General features: G+C 39.0%; 1 protein-coding gene across 22 annotated transcripts in view; it reads left to right on the plus strand.

Annotated features, from left to right (window-relative positions):
• Positions 1 to 18,841, plus strand: part of NRXN2 (neurexin 2) — a 1,320,144-nt gene that overhangs the window by 1,297,570 nt on the left and 3,733 nt on the right. For all 22 annotated transcript variants that reach the window (XM_063945216.1, XM_063945229.1, XM_063945225.1 and 19 more), the window contains one exon: positions 9,412 to 9,490. In XM_063945216.1, coding sequence (XP_063801286.1) covers positions 9,412 to 9,490 — 79 coding nt within the window. The remainder of the gene's footprint in view (positions 1 to 9,411; positions 9,491 to 18,841) is intronic.

Consider the following 18,841-nt stretch of genomic DNA (forward strand, 5'->3'; position numbering starts at 1 on the left):
AATTATTCGTTCTATTCAATGGTATTATTGGTCCAAATCACTGGAAGAAAATGACAAAATCACTGGAATTATTTGTTCTAATCAATGGTATGATTTGTCCAAATCACTGGAAGAAAATTACAAAATCACTGGAATTATTCGTAAACATTTGTAGAAAGTAGCTGCTTTCTGATTACAGAAATGCTCAGATATTCCTGCGAATCCACAATCCCTTCCCAGAGGAAAAAGAAATTGAGAAACCATTGTTTGAGAACGTTTGTTCTCTTTCTCTTACAAAGGAACAAACCACTTTCCAAGAAGACTGACGTTTTTGGGATTATGGAGACATAATGTTTTTGAATATAAATCCTAAAGCAGGTGGTGTATTAGAGCAAAAGAGTGCAAGAGACCAGCCATGCAGTTTCTGAAATATTATGACAAAATGTTACTGTATTTCATAAGCACTCATTCCTAACCCTGCTAAGTACTGTTTGGTATACTGTATCTGGCTTCCATGAGGTAGTTGTCCATTATTTCAGCTTCCATTGACCTTTTTGAAAGCGGTAGAAGTTATCGATTCATTTTTTATTATTATTTTCCCCTATTTTTAATTTTCTCCTGCATAGCCCAGTAAAATGTTGCAATGTTAAGTATTGACTTGTGCCTTCTGGGGGTCTACTTCTTCACCAAACCCAGCCAAATCTCATCCTAACCCTCTGTTCCACGTACTCTATGTACCCCATCTGTGTCACCCATGTCTGTCTACCCCTCCCCTTTAGATTGTAAGCTCTCACGAGCAGGGCCCTCTTCCCTCATGTGCTTATCCTTTGTCTTACTTTAATAATCTTCAACTGTACCACATCCAGCAGTCTTCTGCCACCTGATACTTATTCCAGTGTCATCTGCTGATGTAACTATGTTTATTTACCCTGTACTTGTCCTATACTGTCATCAATTGTAAGTTGCTGTTTTCCTGTTTGATTATTTGTGTACTCTGTAATTGGGCGCTGCACAGCCCTTGTGGCACCATATAAATAAAGGATAATAATAATAATAATAATAATAATAATATAGGGTGTATAATCCCCAGGTGTATCTCACACATCACACAGTACAGTATATAGGGTGTATAATCCCCAGGTGTATCTCACACATCGCTCAGTACAGATTACAGGATGTATGATCACCAGGTGTATAACACAAGTCGCACAGTACAGTATACATACTGGTCCCAACAATGCAACAGATATTGAGCACTGATCAGGATACTAGAAGTGACACAGAGCTGCAAGATAGAGCAATGGCCTACTGTACTGTACTATATATGTATACTGCTGGTCACCAAAATGCTGCACTTTCCTACTATGTACTGCTCACAATAATGCAGCACAGATATGGAATGGATACTTGCAGTGACACAGAGCTGCAAGATACAGCAATGGCCTACTGTACACAACTATATACTGCTGGTCACCAAAATGCTGCACTGTCCTATATACTGCTCACAATAATGCAGCACAGATATGGAATGGATACTTGCAGTGACACAGAACTGCAAGATACAGCAATAGCCTACTGTACACAACTATATACTGTTGGGTCACCAAAATGCACTGTAATACTATATATACTTCTCACAAAAATGCTGCACAGATATGGAATGGATACTTGCAGTGACACAGAGCTTCAAGATACAGCAATGGCCTACTGTACACAACTATATACTATTGGGTCACCAAAATGCTGCACTGTAATACTATATATACTGCTCACAAAAATGCTGCACAGATATGGAATGGATACTTGCAGTGACACAGAGCTGCAAGATACAGCAATGGCCTACTGTACACAACTATATACTGTTGGGTCACCAAAATGCTGCACTGTAATACTATATATACTGCTCACAAAAACGCTGCACAGATATGGAATGGATACTTGCAGTGACACAGAGCTGGAAGATACAGCAATGGCCTACTGTACTGTACTACTATAAGTATAATTATATACTGGTGGTCCCCAGTCCCCACAATAAAGCACACTGAGCACAGATATTTTCAGGACACTGAGCACAGATATGGAGCATTTTCAGGCAGAGAACATAGATATTTTCAGCACACTGAGCACAGATATTTGCAGCACACTGAGCACAGATTACGGAGTTTTTCAGGGAGAGAACGCAGCCACGTCCTCTCCGTTCAATCTCCAATGCACGAGTGAAAATGGCGGCGTCGCGCGGCTCTTTATATAGAATAGAATCTCGCAAGAATCCAACAGCGGGATGATGACGTTTGGGTTAACCAAGCAAGGCGGGAAGATCCGAGGCTGCCTCGGAACCATGTAAATAGGTGAAGTTCGGGCAGGTTTGGATCTCGAGGAACCGAACCCGCTCATCTCTAGTTTACATTGAGAAATCCAAGATTTCTCCAGTGGTTCCCCTGATTAGTGTTAGAATAGCTTTTCTTTACAATAGTATCAGGAGAGCAATTCAGAGAAGAGTGGAAGCATTATGTTTCTGTGTCACTTCTTCATCTCATTTCACCATATGGAGTTGGCGAAATGATGTGAAGCATATCTTGGTAGTGAGAGAAGAACAGAAGTTCACTTCTCCTGCGTCTTCTCCATTGCTCCACCCCCTTGTGTCCAGTTTATGCTCGGTGTCCTTGGCAGATGTCATGCTCTCTACCTGGACTTCCTTCTTAATATTTGGTTGGTGTTACCTGTATTGAACTATTTAATTGATAAGAAATGTACTTCAACATAGGTGATTGTAATGATAAATTAATGTTTTTCTGGAGGACTGTCTCTCTCTCGACTCAGGTGCTCTCATAGATAGCAGGTTACACAGGACACAGACACCCAGGTGTGAAGGAGGAGAAGCTGTGATCCCAGGGTCACTTACAGCTCTCTCCCACCTCCTATCTCTCCTCTGGTCAGGGAGCTCCATCTGTGCCTCGTGAAACCTGATAATCCTGTTTCTAACATAGTAACATAGTATCTAAGGTTGAAAAAAGACAATTTGTCCATCAAGTTCAACCTATTTGTGGTCTCCTATGCAGGATAGTTTGGTATAAAATTTTGACTGATACTGATGTCTGCTGTTACGTTTTATCCCTCTTTTTTATAATAACTATAGTGCGTGACTATGCACCATAACCCTGGATATACTTATCCATTAGGAATTTATCTAATCCATTCTTAAAGGTGTTGACTGAGTCCGCCATTACAACTCCCTCGGGCAGGGAATTCCAAACACGTATCGTCCTTACCGTGAAAAAGCCTTTACACCATATTGTGCGGAATCTCCTCTTATCTAACCTGAGCGAGTGTCCACGAGTTCTCTGTGTTGAGCTAACCAAAAACAGGTCCCGCGCAAGATCTGTGTATTGTCCCCTTATATATTTGTAGATGTTGATCATGTACCCTCTTAGTCTCCTCTTTTCCAATGTAAACATGCCTAGCCTTGCAAGCATTTCCTTGTATTCCAGCATCTCCATGCCCTTACTTAGTCGCCCGCCTCTGAACCTTTTCTAGCTCCAGGATATCCTTTTTGTAGTATGGTCCACAGAATTGTACACAGTATTCAAGGTGTGGCCTCACTAGTGATTTATTTAACGGAAGTATAACACTCTTATCCCTCGCATCAATTCCCCATTTTATGCATGCTAATATCTTATTAGCCTTCTTAGCTGCAATCTTACTTTGGGTACTACTGCTTAGTTTGCTGTCTATGAGGACACCCAAGTCCTTTTCCAGTACAAAATCCCCTAATTTTACCCCATTTAGTATGTAGGTGTTATTTTTGTTCTTGTTACCACAGTGCATTACCTTATACTTGTCTGTATTGAAGCGCATTCTCCATTTCGCTGCCCATGCTTCTAATTTAACTAAGTCGTTCTGAAGCGACTCAGCATCCCCCTCCATATTTATAACTTTACACAATTTGGTATCATCTGCAAAAATTGACACCATGCTCTCTAGACCTTCTGTTAGGTCGTTAATGAAAATATTGAACAATAGCGGCCCTAATAATGAGCCTTGTGGCACACCACTTAACACTTCAGTCCAATTTGAAAAAGATCCATTAACCATAATGCGCTGCACCCTATTATCTAACCAAATTTTGATCCAAGTGCATATTGTGCTTCCTAGCCCTATTTCTTGTAGCTTGTAGATAAGTCTCATGTGTGGTACAGTGTCAAAAGCTTTCGCAAAGTCTAAAAAGATTACATCCACCTCTTTACCCTGATTTAAGTTTGCACTTACTGTTTCATAAAAGCCAAGTAAGTTGGTTTGACAGGATCTGTCCTTCACAAATCCATGTTGATTCCTTTTAATGACCTTATTGACTTCAAGGAACTTCTGAATACTATCTCTTAGAATACCTTCCAATACTTTTCCCACTACAGATGTAAGACTAACTGGTCTATAATTACCCGATTCAGCTTTACTTGCCTTTTTAAATATAGGCACTACTTCCGCTATACGCCAGTCTTTGGGAACCATACCTGATATTACTGAATCCTTAAAGATCAAAAATAGCAGTTTTGCAAGTTCAGAGTGAAGCTTCATTAGTAGCCTTGGGTGAATTCCATCGGGACCCGGTGACTTATTAATCTTTAAATGTTTTAATCGGTCACAGACTACCTCCTCGCTTAAATAAGTACCTATCAGTGGGATATTCTCATTATTGAGATTATGTGTTAGTCCCTGAATTGGGTCCTCTCTAGTAAATACTGTTGAAAAAAACTAATTTAGTGTGTCCACTATGTCATTATCATTTTTGCTTAAGACTCCCAACTTGTCTTTTAAAGGGCCTATACTCTCATTCTTTAATCTCTTGCTATTTATGTATTTAAAGATTTTTCGGGGATTCGCTTTGCTTTCCTTTGCTACTAGTTTTTCAGTTTCTACTTTAGTCGCTCTTATTTCCTTTTAGCATATTTTGTTACAGTCCTTATAGTGCTGAAATGACTCTGCTTCCCCGTCAGATTTGTATTTTTTAAATGGTCGCCTTTTCATGCCCATAAGTTCCTTTATCTTTTTGTTTCTCTGCCTGTGCTGCATACTGTCCTGCTCACCTTCTTCTCACCTGGTTCTGCTGCTGCACAAGAGGGAGAGCTAGTGATGTCAGTGTGCTCCATCTGGGAGGCCCCTGATAGATGGGGGCCCGGTGTTCAGTATGCTCTGCGCCCCTTCCCACCTTAATCTGGCTATGATGTGCAGTCTTCGCACCGCTTACCGGGATTGCCAAGGGATGGTTTATTGGAGGACATTGTTGAACAGGATAGTTTTCCTGAATTACTACAATCCCTTTCTATATATTGAGCATTATGGTGCAATATTGCTATGTACAGTATGTGAATAGTGTCAAATTTAACTTTTTTTTAGTAGTTTAATTTAGATAATAAACACTAGTATGAAGTTTTAAGACTGAATTCCACTTCAAACTTAATTTTGTGTTGTCTGCAATTGCCAACTTTGTGAAAGCAGGATTCAAATACTATCTGTTTTCACCACACTTAGGAGCAGCATGTCTGAAGTGGGAGATAAATGTTATAGTAATTGAGAGTGAGATTGTGGCCTGACTGATGAACTACAGAGATACCTTTCAAGCTTTGTCAATATCTATTTTTGAATTGCTTCCCTGCATGTCTAAATTCACTTTATACAAGGCTTTTCAATGTCAGCTAATTTGCATTGCCACCTATGGTTATAATAAGGGGTTCCTGATTCATTTGAGATCTGTAATAGGTGCTATTTATTTAATTTTCCAGGTGTGAGCTGGAAAATGTAAAGACTTTTTCTCTACATATGAGATCTGATGATATATAAGATTTTGCTTACCCACCCTTTTCTCCTACTTAACATAAAACATGTCAACTAGTGTTCAGAGTTTAACCCTAACCTTTAGTATCTACTATTGATGGAAAATGACACCCAAGTTGAGCAAACAGTTTGATAGACATGTCTAAAAAAAATATAAATTATATGTATATATATATATATATATATATATATACGCACACATTTTTTATTTTAAAGTATTTATTGACTTGTTGATTATAATACTCAGTGCTGTACATAAAATAATATTCAAATCAGTCCATGCCCCATTGTAGCTCACAATCTAAATTACCGACTGCATACAATGGTTACCACCGCACAAAGACTGGATCAAACCCTTTAGCCCCGAGCTGGAAGGTAGCAATGCTAACTAGTGTGCCTCTATGCTGCCAGCCATATACAAAAATATATTTTTGAAAGATAAACACTTTAGTCATTTATGTCTTGAAGGACAAAATCAAGGTTTCTTGTTTCTTTAAATATTAAAAACATACAACAATAAAGACATTCATTTAGGTGCATTCAGTAGCCACTGCTTGTATAACTAAACACTTGGTGATATATTGTCATAAATAAATTTGTCTACATTGTAGAAGTTATAGTAAGTTAGCTTATACAGTATGTGCATCTCCAGAACAAATGGCTAAAAACTAGCCTGAAATTAAATAGGGATCAACTCATTTATACATTCAATGGTGAAATATATCCTTATTTTCTAAACAATCTGAATATACTCAGTATTATTTCCTTCAAGGCAAAATATTGTTGCCTAATGATATACTGTAACAAGTCCCAACTGTTAATGCATAAGAGGGATCCAGGCTCCCACTTTCATCACTGCACAGTAAGACTGAAAAAGATACATTAAGTTTCAGTTTAAATGTATTCTGTTGTGGTGATCCAGAGAAAAGTAATACAATAATTACAAATTAAAAATTCCCCAAGGTGCCAATATATCCAACAGTCCTCTCTGACCCTGTAAATCGCAACAGGTATGTTCCAGGGATTAGTCACCCCAAAATATCATCAACCAATTTTAACTACAGATGCCATTTCTGGTATCAAAGACCTCCCATCCATATTATACGAGGGGGAGGGGAGGGGGGGGTGAGTTCCACAACCTCTCTAGGACCACTTTAAGCACTGGTGACAGCAGTGGGTAACAGGGAGAGGGTGATGCCAGGGAGATGGTAACAGCAGTGTGTGTGTCGCTCCACCACAGGTTACTATTCCCAATTATAGTCCACGTGGATGGTCAAGTATGATAAAGTTGAAAAAAAAAATGCTGGAAAAAAAAAGTTGTGTTGCCCACACTGTAAGTGTGCCAACCATTGTCATGTCGACTTTTGAATCTGTTGATCTTTTATACTGTTTACCTTTTAGATGTTGACCTTTTAACCATGTCAACCTTTTGTACCTGTGGACCTAATGCATATCGACCAATTGGGGTTGACCTATTGACTATAGACCTTTTTAATGAAGATCTATCCACCAGCTACCATCCCTTCAAATAGTTTTTTCACCACAGATATAATGTTATATTCCCTCTATAAAGATTGATGCCACATCTGCTTTTTACTAATCTGCTTTTTATTTGTTGAACATAGATATGAATTAATCCATAAATCTAAATATGGGAGGCACAGTTGGTGTAATGGTTAGCATGATTGCCTCACAGCAATGAGGCCATGGGTTCCATTCCCACCACAGCCTTTTGTGGAGTTTGTATATTCTCTGCAGTGTGCTTGCATGGGTTTCCTCAGGGTGCACATGTCTGTATAAGGAGTATACACTGTAAGCTCCACTAGGGCAGGGACTGCTGTGAATGGCCAAATATTCTCTGCGGAATATATAGTATGTGTGCTTTATCAATAACATGCAATAAATAAATAAGAAATAGGGGTTTAATTTAGTTCCTTTAACATACATATGTGAGTGGATTTCATCTGGGACAAGTGTTCATCTTAATCTGTGTAACTGCACCACCCTTTGTGCTAGACAAGTAATATGTAAAGGAGAATATAGGTTATTGTTTCTGTACTGAAAATGTTTGTGTATTAGACGGCTATCTATTGCAATGGGGAGGCACTCGATTAACGGCTGTCGAGATCCTGATGCTCATCATACTGGCGCCGGGATCCCGACCTCCGGTATACCGGCGGTCACTCCTGGAGGGAGAATAAATAGCGCGCGTGCCACCGTGCCCGCAGCATGGTGAGCACAGCGAGCCCGCAAGGGGCTCTTTTGCGCTCGCCCCGCTGTTGGCATTCCAGCGGTCGGGATCCCGGCACCGCTATGCTGGGCGCCGGGATCTAGAGTGCCGGCCACTCGTACTACACCCATTGCAAATTGCTTTATAGCTACAGTTGTTGCTAACTGATTTCCTTTTTAAGGACATCAATACTTTTTTATTGACCAGATTTGTTGTCTTTTAGGCCTATAAATTGCTACATAGTACTACTGTACAGATGTCTGTTGTACATTAATAATAGCCATACATTAGGCATTTTGCAACATTAGACACAATACACACAACCAAGCACTAGTAACTTCTGACGTATTTGCTAACAATGACTGCCTGTTTGTTATATTGCACTTAATTTAATAGTTACATAGCACAGTCACATGATAATTGTCCTGGAGCTGAAATAGAAACATTCATTATAATTAATACAATTCTGCTTATTTTCTGTTTAGATATGCCCGGCATAGATAATTATCTTTGTATAATCCTGCATGGTTATTATCAGTGCACAATTATTTGCTTTTGTAGCAGACTGTATTTTTTTTATATGTGTTAGTCATTACCACATTCATTGTCATTACTTACAGAGGTCTGCAAAACACAATTGATATCTTTCAGAAAAATTGAAAAATGCTAATAAAGAATGAGAGAAAGGGCAAGTTAGGTCTGATTTGCAGAGTGTACTGGATGCATACCAGTGTACCTAAATGTTTTGCCCAGTGCCCATCAAGTCGCATGCATACTCTGCACACTGCAACTGAGATCCTACTTGGGCACAGAGGGGGAAGAATCTGAAGAGCTGCACTGTGCAACAGTCTGTCACATCAAAGCTGGACCTCCTACAGTATCACTCTACTATCTCTCTTTATAATAAGTTCATCTTTTCAGTTTTGCCAGGATCATCTAAATAACGTGACACTGTGTCTGTAAAGCGTTTTATTACAATGCATGGAGTGCACCTTGAAATGTGCTTCTCTGTCAAAGTACAAGCTGTAGCCACATGAAGCATTTCATTATACAGTAAGTAGTGTATAGATTGGTTGCCGAAAAAGCTCGGACATGTCATCTCTTTTTGTAGAGGAAAAATGGCTATGCATCCCTTCACGCTAATACTCAGTGCTGGCAAAAGGAAGGTCGGGCCTTGGTATTAATGGGAGCATGGCCACACTCCTCTGGGTACTCTCTGCAGAAGCTGTGCTAGTAGGAAGAAAACATTGATTCTGAGTTTTGACACAAGATGATGTCCTGACACTGTATTTGCCATAGTGGTAGCATGAAATGTTACCTCAGCAGTCACTTACTTTTTGCAGTAACACGCATTCTTTATCTATGTTTTTCAGAATTCTGATGATCTCCTTGTAGCATCAGCTGAGTGTCCTAGTGATGATGAAGATTTGGAGGAATGTGAGCCCAGTACTGGTAAGACTTCAACTGTAACATTTTAGAAAACGTTTCAGAGAATAGACTATTTCCTAGACAAACCTGAATAGAAACCCATTTACAGTAAGAAAATTCAGGTAGTGTGCATAAGAGAGGGTAGATATCAGATACATTTTCTTGAATAGGAACAATATGGTAAAGGGTCCTGAGGCAAGGGGTAATTAGGGAGGACATATGTACTTACATATTTATATCACACAGGGTTAAAGGGGTGTGGTATGTTAGGTAGATAAGACTTAGGTCGACAGTGTCTAGGTCGACCACTACTGTCGACCACTATTGGTTGACAGTAAGTAGGTCGACATGGTTTCTAGGTCTACAGGGACTCTAGGTCGATATGTACTTAGTCAACATTAGAAAAGGTCGACATGAGTTTTTTTTTACTTTTTTTGGTGTTGTTTTCTCCGTACATTGACTGGGAACCCCAATTAGTGCAGTACAATTGTAGTATATGTGGATCGTAAAGTATGTAAAAGTTCTAAAACTTTTTTAAAAAACTCATGTCGACCTTATGTCAGGTCGACCTAGAACATGTTGACCTAGTCCCTGTCGACCTAGAAACCTTGTCGACCTACTTACTGTCGACCAATAGTGGTCGGCCTAGACAGTGTCGACCTAAAGACCGGATCCCAGGGTAAAACAGTATGAGCCAGGTCTATTATGATGTAATAAAGTGTTCAGGAAGACAATATCTCATGTTAAACAGCAAGGTACTTAGCTACTGTATGTATAATTGAACAGTTTCTAAATAAGAGGAAAGTGTTTTGTGAATACTCTACTAAGGCACTGTGAGACACTTCTAATAAGATGTCTTAGGAAGCATATAACTGTACTGTAATAAAAGATAGCATAGCGCTGCATTGACTATTATACGGTACAGGAGGATGTTGTTACTGTTCCCCTGTGTTTGCAAGTTTGGCCATTGGATTGTTAAGTTTAATACTGTAGTATATAAGAGATGATAGAGCATCATAAGAGAATAGAGGTCAGTATAACGTCAGAACACATATGATGGCATTTATGAAAAACATTTTCATAAAAGCCTGTACAAGACAGAAGCTCCTGGAAATCAGCATGTAAAAATACTGTTTGTATATGCTGCACATGGCCAATTTGGTGCCCAAGGCAAGATTTTAAAGGTCCCCCCCCCAACTACCAATGTCCTAGTGGCCTAGGGTGGCAAGGAGTAAAGAGTATCCCACTGGTACCTTACCCACTCTGCCAACCTTTGTGGGCACAAAGGGGTACCTGCTGCTGTGGCCTATCCTGCCAGGGGTCAGTGCTGCTCCTCAGCTTGCCAAGCACCAGATACTCTCTTGCATTTCAGTGCTGGCTTGATTCTGCTGGCTACTTGACCCTCACCAGACTTCACCTGACTATCAAGGAGTCTATTATACTCTGTAAGCTCTTTTGCAAGAGTCCCATTGCCAACTGGGATAGTCATCCTGGAGTCTTCTCGCTTGACCCTGTTTCTTCTGCCTTGTGTTACCTTTGATCTTCTTCTTGCTAGATCACCTCTAATTTGCTGCTTCTTTCACACTTCTTCGGGAGCTCCTCTATGCTCTCCCTGCTCAAGTGCCTTGTCGCCTATGCCCAGGGATGGCACTGTCCTGCATGGACAATTCTTTTTCTCCAAAAGTCATCCAAATGCCAATTAGAATTTTTCTTATGTCAGATCACAATTTGTAGTCATTATTCATAGAGTAAATAGTGCACCGTAGGTCCCGTCGATAAGTCCCTTTCATGGTAAGCCCAAGCAGCAAATAAAATCCTCCTGCACTAAGGTATGGCTGTGCAGTATTATATGGTGGTACGTTGGAAAGATGAACAAGGGTAGCTTTAACAAGATAGTAAGAAATCATATGGCATTGGTAGGTAGGATGTATAGTATAGACAAAGTAAAGTAGTAGCACAGTAGTATAGCATTGCCTTTCATGTTTCATGAAGAGTTCAAGAATGGAAAAAAAAACTAATTCTGAACATCAAAAAAAATTCTAAATAGAAAAAGGCGGTACAATATATATGCGTAAGAGTATGACAGTGAGGAAACTAGAGGTTTAGTTGTATATAAGAAATAATAAACCATCTAGAGAGCAATATCATTATAAAAATACATGAGGATGTTTACAGATGTGACCTCACACTCCATTGCCATAGTCGCACCAAACTGCTCCTTTTGGTGTGCCAGGTCCCATGCGTTTCTGCTGCACCGAGTATCTTTTTAGCTCAAAATATGTGTCTTATTTGTAATAAAATAACAACCAAAAGTGACAAAACTACTTAGCTAGATTGCAGAGATTATTTTGATACACACAGATGTACAAATGTTGTATGAGTCTCCAGAGCCTCCCCTAACCAATATGATGCCCTAGGCAAGATTTTGGCTGGTGCCCCCTAGCACCACCGCTAGTTCCACCTCTTACCCTGCACCCCTTTTGCAGTAGAATCTTCCCTCACCCATAGCAGTCCTCATTTTGGTACTGCTACCCCCTATATTTTAAATAGGAACAGTGCGCACATTCCGTGCGCAGCCCAAAAAGGGGCGTGTTCTTGCTGGAAAGGAACATGTCCACACAATAGTACCCCCAATTCAAATTACGCCACACAGTAGTGCAACTTTATTCACATTATATCATGAGATAGTGTCCCTAATTCACGTTACATCACACAGTAGTACCTCTTTACCTTCTATAAGTTACTCCTCACAGTAATGCCCCTTATTCACATTACATAACACTGAATTTCCCCTTATTCACATTACACCACACCATATTGCTCTTTATTCACATTAGACTACACAGTAGTGCCTTTTCTTTATGTTATGCCACAGTGTAGAGCACCTTATACACATAATACCACACATTAGTAATGCCTTTATACACCTAATACCACACAGTAATGTTCCTTATACATTATGCCAACCTTTATTAATGCCCTTATACATATAATGTTGCCTACACATATACGCCACACATTATTAATGCCCTTATACACATAATGACACGCATAATGCCCCTTACACATATGACAAACACAATTAAACAATCAACCCACCCGCACATAGCACTCAAACGGCCACTAACACTGTGACCTCTGCCTCTGCTTGGATACAGATGTGTCCTCAATACGCCATGCAGCAGGAAATGCCTGGCTTGAGTCAGCTGGCAGCTCCAGACCAACTCTGCCAATGTCAGACACCTTTTTATTTTTTGCCAAATATGCATCTTCTTTCAACTCTATGTGATTAAAATGATATGCGGCATGCCTATATTTTGTGTGTGTGTGACTGCGGCTGTATCTGCATACGAAATACTATGTTACAGTGATTTCAAGAAATACACTGTAACTTAGCATTTCATATGCAGATACAGCCACAGTCACACGCAGAATATAGGCATGCCGCATATCATTTTAATCACCAAAAGCTGCTTGTGCCCCATGGCATTCCAAATGTCCTAGGCATTTGCCTAGTTCAACCTATACTTAAGACCGGCTCTGTGAGTCTCGACCTGTGGGTCTGATTCAGAGATGTATGCCAATTGCGAATGTGTTCACAGCTACTGTACAAAAAAAAGCAAATGTTGCAGCTGTGCAGTGTTGGTCACAGAGCAGTAGATCATTGATCTTCTGAGTAGCCCTATGTTTACTCTGCATTGCTGCAGGAAGTAAGATGTCGGAGCCATTGCAGCTACAGATGGGTTCATAGCCGAAGACTGATACATGGCTCAAAACGGTCATGACACACCTGCATTTTTGCCATCACTCCCTGTGGTATAGAAGATCTGCAGTGTCGCCCCGACAATCATTAGGTTGACATTGACAAAAGTTTGATATGGACAAAAGATCGACAGCTCGCAACCAAGACCGCAGCATGGCGAGGGCAACGATACTGCAAGTTCTGCTCACCGCCAGCCATGCATTTCATTGCCGGGTTCCCAGCGTCGGTATGCTGCCTCCGGTCAAGCGATACACACCCAGTCTGGATCCAACTCCCTGTAACCTCCCCAAATGGTCCCTGTCAATCACTTTGCAAATCTTCTCTGCAACCGTAAAACCGTTGCAGCACATGCATAGTACAAATTAGATGCATGTGCAGTCAGCCTATTAGGCCCTGTATAATGAAGTGTTACAATGCAGCGCCTGCAGTTTTTTCTCATGCCAAGTTTCATTGGACTTCATCCGCGACTTTGTACAGCTTTAAAACTAATTTCTGTGCAGTTAAAGTCACAGCGTCTGCAGTAAAGATTGAGTAGTGTTTTGCGCATCTGCGATACAAATAAGATGCACATTTAAAGAAAAGGTTGCTGTATTACACCACTTACAGATGCTCAATTGCACTGGGTATCTTGTGACGTGTAGGGTATTGAGGCTTGCTGTATGAGGATACATCTGTTTTTAGGAGAGTAACATTAGAAGTAATGTGAAGTATATATTATATGGAAGCTATATAAACACTTTCTTAGTGACAAGTGACAACTATATAAAATCTGAATGATTAACATTAAGAGCTGTAGTACATACTGTAAGAGGTTACTTTTTACCTGATTTTAGAGTTACCCCCTGAATGATATGGAGTGACTAGTGTTGGGAACATACAAAAAGACTAGGAGGTCTATATATTAAGCCTTGGATGGAGATATTGGGGGTAATTCCAAGTTGATCGCAGCAGGATTTTTGTTAGCAATTGGGCAAAACCATGTGCACTGCAGGGGAGGCAGATATAACATGTGCAGAGAGAGTTAGATTTGGGTGGGGTGTGTTCAATCTGCAATCTAATTTTCAGTGTAAAAATAAAGCAACCAGTATTTACCCTGCACAGAAATAAAATAACCCACCCAAATCTAACTCTCTCTGCACATGTTATATCTGCCTCCCCTGCACTGCACATGGTTTTGCCCAATTGCTATCAAAAATCCTGCTGCGATCAACTTGGAATTACCCCCAAAGTACCAGCCAATCAGCTCCTGTCATTTTTCAAACACAGCCTATGGCATGGTAGTTAGGAGCAGATTGGCTGGTACTTTATCTCCATCCACTTTATCTCAGTCCAAGGCTTAGTAAATAGACCCCTAGGTGTTTTATAAACCATCAGAGAGGAAATAAGGTAAACATTGGAAAAAAAAAGTGATTACAAGTCAGCAAATACATCAGAACAAAACAAAAAAATAAAAGTGTTTGTGACAGGAGCAAATGCAGCTACTATTTTGTTTGTCATATAATAAAACAAAAGAAACATAATTTCCCCTTCCTGACAGGAACATGCTCTTGGTATTGGCCTAAAACCTCTAGGAATAGCACTGTCCCATTCTTGTACCCTCTGGTCAGTGACTACCAGGAGAAAAAATGTTTTCCGCCCTAATCATTTCTGTTTCTGCTTTTAATGAAAGGTGCTCCTTATCTATATGATTAACTACATATACAGTATGTGCCGCCATTAGACATAAAATCAATATGTATGCCCCTTTATTAATTTCAGTACTAATATTGTTACCTTTATTTATTAAATAAATAATATAGATTGGCAGCCAGTCAGGAGCTGTCTTGCTTTGTGAAAAATGGATTGGCTACGCTCATATAAAGTATGCCAGCTTGCCAATCTTTATACATTTGCATCAAAAAAGCTTTATGGAACAGCCCAATGGCTTGTGAGGGGCTTTATTTTCCTATTCCCTTGGACTATGTTGAATTAAGACAGAAGATCAAGAAAGGTGTAAGTATAATAGCCACTACACTAGAGAAAATATTGGTGGTCAATAATATAATAAATATTATTATTATTATTATTATTATTATTATTATGATGATGAAGCACATATTACATTTCAACTTAATAAAAGACCCATATTATTTTACTAACTAAAGGTGGATATATTAGTATTGAAGTAAAGAAAGAGGGCAAAGATGACAATGTCGAGATTTAGAATGTCAACATGTACGTGATGTCAACACAACCCTAACCACAGCCTAACCCTGACACTTAAATGGACTGTCGACATTCACAATATCAACATTATGACAATGTCGACATTTTGTCCATGTCAACATTCAGGTGCGACATTCTGAATGTCGGCATTATTTCTGCAATCCATCTCTACTTATGTATATAGACAAGGAGCACAATTTAAAAAAAAAAAGAATATTATTGATTAGGGGATCACACATGTTTTTTTCCTCTGGTACCAAGCGATCAGAGCTACCAGTATAGTGCCAGCACTTCTAAGCATTGGCCGGGGCATCCATAGAATGGTGGAGGGTTTCAATAAACCAACAGTTATTTGGGCTATAAAGTTGTCGATTTAATGGATCCAAACCCACCTTAAATTGATGATGCATTGCATAAGCACTGTACAAATTGCTGGGTATTACATCAGCGGTTTAGAGACCAAACATGTCGTGAATTCACCGTGAGTTGTAACTTGCTGCCAGAATCGCTCTCTGTTACATCCCCTACTTTATTGTATGTGTTCTTTTCTGACCCAACGCTAAGGGCAGAATTGCAATTATCCTACTGAGACAGGCAGCATCACGGTTGATTTACAGTTATTGAATCAGCTCTCAGTTTCTTTTCTTCAATAAGTTAGCATTCACATTATTCAATGGACAAATGATACTGGATAGGGTGCAGTTACCAGGCCATATGTACATTTTGTGCCACCATAGACCCTGCCCCCAGTGCTGCAGCCGTCCAGTTCCCCAACTGCTGCGAAGTTGTAAGCTATATTGCTGTAAATTAAATATATTCAGGTCTAATTTAGTCCATGGATAAATAATAAACATATACCTGTAAATTCAGAGATGCATGATTATTACATATAAATAATAATAATTCATTTTTAATAATGTAATAGAAAGGTAGATGATTTTGGCACAGGATGAAACAAATAAAATGGGGCTTTTGTAACAGCTTGTGAGCAGCAGGTTGTTCTGGAATTCCAGAGAGTCTTCCCGTATTTTTAAAGCGACAGTCTTTTACAAGGCAAACCAGGTTGGTTTTGCCTTCTAAATGTTTGGCACTTTAAAAATATGGGAAGACTCACCGGAATTCCCGCACAGCCTGCAGCTCGCAGTCTATTGCATAAGATATGATATCTGCAATAAAGCCATTAATGGTGTGTGCAAATCAATCTACTGGATTAGCCACAATATTACATGACAAGTATGTGGTGGTACAACCTAAGAGTCAAAATATAGCAATATGAACAACACGGCAGAAGATGCTGAGAAAAAAGGGGCTTTTGTCTATAGGGCACTCACATGCAGACTGGAAATATAAATGTTGTTTGAGCCAATGATTCTGATAACCAAGGTGCAAGTTTATTATAAAACTTCACTCTTAATGCATAATTTAAACTAAAAAGATGGTCGCTATCTGCATCTAATGAAAACATACCAAAATATGTCAGTGAATCACTAACATAAATTAAAAAATGCTGTAAGTAAACAAAAATAAATAAGTGAGAAATATGTGAAATGTGTGTAATAAAGTGTGAATATATCAATATATACAGGTGTAAAGGCGAGATACTGTATGTAACTAAAACAGTGAAGGTGTGTGCAACACAATTAAAAATACCACTATCAAAATCATTGATGGGAATTCAAAATATCAGTCAAAATCATTCATATGAATTCAATATATCACGGTCAAAATCATTCATATGAATTTAAAATATCACTGTCAAAATCATTCATATGAATTCAAAATATCACAGTCAAAATCATTCTTATGAATTCAAAATATCATGGTCAAAATCAATCATAAATTCTAAATATCACGGTCAAAATCATTCATATGAATTCAAAATACCATGATAAAATGAATCATATGAAAGAATTTGACTGTAGTATTTTTAATTATGTTACACACACTTTCACTGCTTTATTTTAGTTACACATCTCACCTTATCACGTACACTAACATATAATCACACTTTATTACACACATTTCACATCCTTCTCACATATATATTTTTATTTGTATACAGTTGTTTTTATTTTTAGGTCAGTGATTTATTGACATACAGTAGCTGGATATATTTCCATATGACACAGATAACAACCCATATTATGGGGAATGGTCAGATATATATATATATATATTTTTTTTATTATGCTTTAAAAGTTACTGTAAGTTTTTAAATAAACTTTCATCTCAGTTATCAGTTACATTAGATCAACCCCCATTTATATTTCCAGTCTGCAACTGAGTGTCCTGTATATTGTGTGAGAGGCCCTTTTTCATCTCAACAACTTTTGCTGTGTTTTTTATGTTTTTAATAAGGTGCAAAGTGAAAAAAAACACATTGCACCTGGCTGTCCCAAGCCAGACCTGCGTGGCATTCCACAAATACAATCACAAACCAATTTGCTCTGTCCATTTTGCATAGAGTAGTCACATAGTATATTTTATATTTATTGCTTATTTACAATTCTGTTTTGCAAGAAAAAGGTGGTGCACTCACTAACATTTTCACCTGCCAGCCCAATCTGCTGAAGAAATATAATAAGAGTTACAGTACTGTAGATTGAGTTAATAATGGGAGGAAATACAACTATACTAGTGCACTTGTGCTCACCATGATATTGCACCATTGTACCTATCTGTGATCTTCCATAAATATATTGTGAAGAAAAGTTATCTATTGATCACCATAATGACAAAACACTAATTACAGTAATGACCGCAGTCACTGGACAGACCAAAAATGGCTTTCACTGCGACCAGGGTACATTCAGAGACTGACATTTAGCTAGTTCTGAAATGACTAGGCAGTGTGTCAGCAATTCACTCAAAACACATCGACATATGTTGCGAGTGTAGACAGCTGTCCGCTTCGTCTGACTGCACAGCATAGAGGTCAGAGAGTGGAGTTTGTGCTAATTTCCTATTGGAGGAGCTGAGCACATATAAAAGCAGAGGCTCCATAGTGCTTTACATATTTACTGAGCGGGTAGAAGACACAGTAGTTATACTTAATTCTGTACCAGTTTGTACTGGCACTGTTTGCTTATATAGCGCCACCATATTACGTAGCTCCTTAGAGATATATCTGCCATTCACAGCAGTCCTTCACATCAGTCCCTGCCGTATAGAAGCTTATAGTCTAAATTCCCTAACACATTTGTGTGCACATGCAAGTTAATTTAGTCAGAAACCAATTTACCTAGCAGTATGTTTTTGGATTACTAGAGGAAATCAGAGTAACCATAGGAAATTCATGCAAACAGGGGAGAACATAAAAACTCATAATGCTGTGGTTAAGAATTGAAATCCTGACCCCAGCTCTGTGAGGAATTAAGGCTAAATGTACAACGGAATCCAGGAGCAGT

The sequence above is a fragment of the Pseudophryne corroboree genome, chromosome 11 (assembly GCF_028390025.1).
Source record: "Pseudophryne corroboree isolate aPseCor3 chromosome 11, aPseCor3.hap2, whole genome shotgun sequence".
Taxonomy (NCBI): domain Eukaryota; kingdom Metazoa; phylum Chordata; class Amphibia; order Anura; family Myobatrachidae; genus Pseudophryne; species Pseudophryne corroboree.